Source organism: Salvia miltiorrhiza, chromosome 8 (genome assembly GCF_028751815.1).
Source record: "Salvia miltiorrhiza cultivar Shanhuang (shh) chromosome 8, IMPLAD_Smil_shh, whole genome shotgun sequence".
Lineage (NCBI taxonomy): Eukaryota > Viridiplantae > Streptophyta > Magnoliopsida > Lamiales > Lamiaceae > Salvia > Salvia miltiorrhiza.
The window spans coordinates 19,803,937-19,807,375 of record NC_080394.1 but is presented as its reverse complement, the minus strand read 5'-3'; the positions used below and the strand labels follow the sequence as shown (position 1 = coordinate 19,807,375).

Here is a 3,439-nt window from a genome sequence, read left to right as displayed (position 1 = left end):
TAATTAACAACGTATAATTTTAGTTGTTAATTAAAGCTGTTTTCTCTTCTATATGACATTAAAATCAAGTGATAATGGCTACTAACAAGTAACAATTGTTTATTTTGACTCGTGAACAACAACAACAACACAATAATGTACAATAGCAAAATCATTCGTGCAGCATATGAAATTACATCATTTACTTTGGAAAAAATAAAAAAATAATAAGAGACGAGAGAAAACTGGGCAAATCTCAATCTCAACTCCAAGAAGAAACCTACACCGACAGTCGGAAAACTTCTTGGTGTCCGACCGTCATATATATATTGACCAACCAACAAAACAGGAAATATAAAAAAGAAAACCAAAACATGTAACTACAACTATTTGTTGTAACCCAATTCAAAAGAAGACACCATGGATTTGTAGATCTCGAAAATAAGCCTGTTCTCGAACTCTGTATTGGAATAGGTGGCGGGAGCACCTCTGGCTTTGGGCATCCTCTTCGACCCAAAAACATTGGCGGTGTTCGAAGATCCAGAATTCTCAGCTACCCTCAGCATCATGTTCATGTACGCGTTCTTCAATTTGCTCCACAGCCTCAGCGGCGACGCCGCCCTAATCAGCCGCAGCTTCGGCGCCAGCCGCACCCGCCACGAACGCTTCGTCGCTCCTCCCAATCTCGCCACTTGCATTTTGCTTCTGTTTTTGGGCGACAGCCTGTTGTAGCCTCTCCTCCTCCTCATACTCGACGCAAATTGGATAATTTCCATTGCTCAATTAAATGTGTGTGCTGCTGCTACAGATCTAGAGAGAGAAAGAGGAAGAGATGTATATAGGTTATCGTATTGAATTGAGTGTGAGAGATTTTGAGTTTATAATGGCGCGGAAGATTATTCGGGTCAATAAAGACGGGTGGCTGGAAACTAATTTTAAATGCGAATAATTAATATACTCTATCATGTGGATTGCAAGGAACTATCATAAATTGATTAATCATCTCCAATTTCTTGGTTACTATTTAATTTTGGTCAGAAATGATATCCTCGAGTTTGATGTTGGAGTGCTACTAATATAAATGGTATCTTTTCAATATTCAACGAGTTTAATCCGAGGAATAAGAAGAATATATTTATATTATTTGGCTACTGAATATTATCACAAATATACAATAAACTGGGGGAGTTTGCGCATCCAGCGCAGTCACATAAATGCAGTCAAATTATCATGCTCATACTTTCTTGTTTCACATTTTTTCAAGACGTGTATATTTTGACTTGGACCAAATGAATTTTGTTTTATTGTACAAGTAACACATCATCTCGTAATAATTATCTAAATCATTGCCACATGACGTGTTCTTCTTGTTATGTTACCATCAGAAATTATACTAACTTTATATTATCAATTTTAGTAACAAACATACATACAAATTACAGCTTTTTGGGGTAATAAATTACATCTCGTGAAGCATTACACCAATTTATGGAGAATCTTTTTTTTTTTTTTTTTGTTCCAAGCTGTATCAAGAATAAGCTAGGTTTTCCACTTGTGCTGGAAGTAATTAATTTTCTAATTTTATGAAAAGTATTGTTTAATTTTAAAAAAAAATGTTTCTCGAAAGTGTTAATGTGTGTATCTTGAGGTTGGGATAGTGATGTATCAACCTCTGTTAAAGAAAAGCAGGATGAAATATTACTTCCAAAGAGAAATGCGAATTGCACGTACACTCTAAGCCAAATGCATAAAAGACATATAAATAAATACTCCATATTGTATTGAGTCAATTACTTATTGTTTATACTAAAAGATCTGCCTTTTGCAATAATGTAGACTTTTCGCGCCAACGACTACGACTGGCTACTGTCGAGTGGAAATATTTGATCGATGTTTAAGAAATAAATTAAGAATTCAAAGTTTGGGATTAAATAATGGCAAAATGATAAAAGTTGAAATTTAAGAATCTCCTCACCATTTTTTGGATGATTAAAATAATGGGAAAATTGTTGTAAGTAAGAATTCAAATTTTGAACCTATTTTCACATTTTCCCTTAAATTATTGATTTTGTGATAATTGACACGTTTTTTTTTGTTTCAAGTATTTGATAAACAAGTCTTAATTGTCAACAAAATTATGTTTGACGAAATGTTAATTCTCGGAACTTACTCTTTGCTACTAGTGGGTATCTCATCTCTTTTTCATTTTTTATTTAATTAGAGAGTGATTCAAATAAAAATCTCATTTGATGTAATAAAACGACGAACTACTTACACTTAAAATACAGTAGCATTTAAAGTAAATGTACTTTTGTGTTCCTTTGTTGAATCTTATAAAAGATGCAATTACAGTAAAATCATGAAAATACAATTATTTTAATTTGTCACAATTAATCTTTATGAGGAAAATGTCAAATCGGTTGTTCTCCCGACTCCCAGTCCCATGAAAAGTCCCAATTCATGAGCATGAGATTTTATTTCTTTTCCTGAATTGAGATGCCCCATTCCCATACACAGTTCTAATTATTTGTCCTGAATCTGTGCAGAATGTTCCAGCGCCACATTCTTTAGTTTTTTTTTTTTTTAGGGAAAAGAAGAGCATCTTATAAACTCATATCCGAAGCAACAATATTAAGAAGCCAACTTGGAAAGTCGGCCTTCCAGATAATTACTCCCTCCGTCCCATTATTAATGGCACGTTTTCCTTTTTGGGTTGTCCCGTTATTGATGGCACGTTTCCTTTTTTGGAAAAAATAAGGGGTGAATTAAGCATTAAAATACTCCCTAATTACCTTAAATAAATCATAACTCTATTCTCTCTCTCTCTCTCCTCCCCCTACCAGTCGCCGCCTGCCTCCCTTCTCTCTTCAAACATCACCGCCCGTCGCCTCCACCGCCACCACCGCCCTCGCGCCCCCCCCCACCACCCGGTTCTCTCTCTCTCTTTCTCCCTCTCTCCTCCCCCCCTACCAGTCGCCGCCTGCCTCCCTTCTCTCTTCAAACACCACCGTCCGTCGCCTCCACCGCCCTCGCGCCCCCCCACCACCCGGTCGCGCGCCGTTCATCTTCTCCTTCCTCCAGCGCGCCGTTCATCTTCTCCTTCCTCCCGCGTCGTCCTTCCACGTCGTCCACGTCCGCCGTCCATCTTCTCCTTCCTCCAGCGCGCCGCCCTCCTCTAGGGCTCCGATTTGTGGAGTTGTGGATTCGAGAGGAGGTCGTGGATTTGGGAATATAGGGCTCCGATTTGGGGATTTAATTTCGAAACTTGTTTGGAATTAATTTCGATCTGATTTCTGAAAAATTTGTTTGGTTTCTTCGATTTGGTTTCTGAAATCTTCGATTTGGTTTCTTCGATTTCTTCGATTTGGTTTATGCAATTTCTTCAATTTTGGGAAGAATTTTTAATTTTTGTTTGGTTTCTGCCATGGAGAGAGGGAGAGAGGGAAGGGAGAGATAGGAC

At 37.6% G+C, this 3,439-nt stretch overlaps 1 protein-coding gene across 1 annotated transcript; it reads right to left on the bottom strand.

Annotated features, from left to right (window-relative positions):
• Positions 1 to 365: 365 nt before the first annotated feature.
• On the bottom strand, positions 366 to 755 carry LOC130998171 (uncharacterized). The gene has a single exon (XM_057923603.1). It carries the CDS (start codon positions 753 to 755, stop codon positions 366 to 368), a length of 390 nt encoding a protein of 129 aa, XP_057779586.1.
• Positions 756 to 3,439: the final 2,684 nt, after the last annotated feature.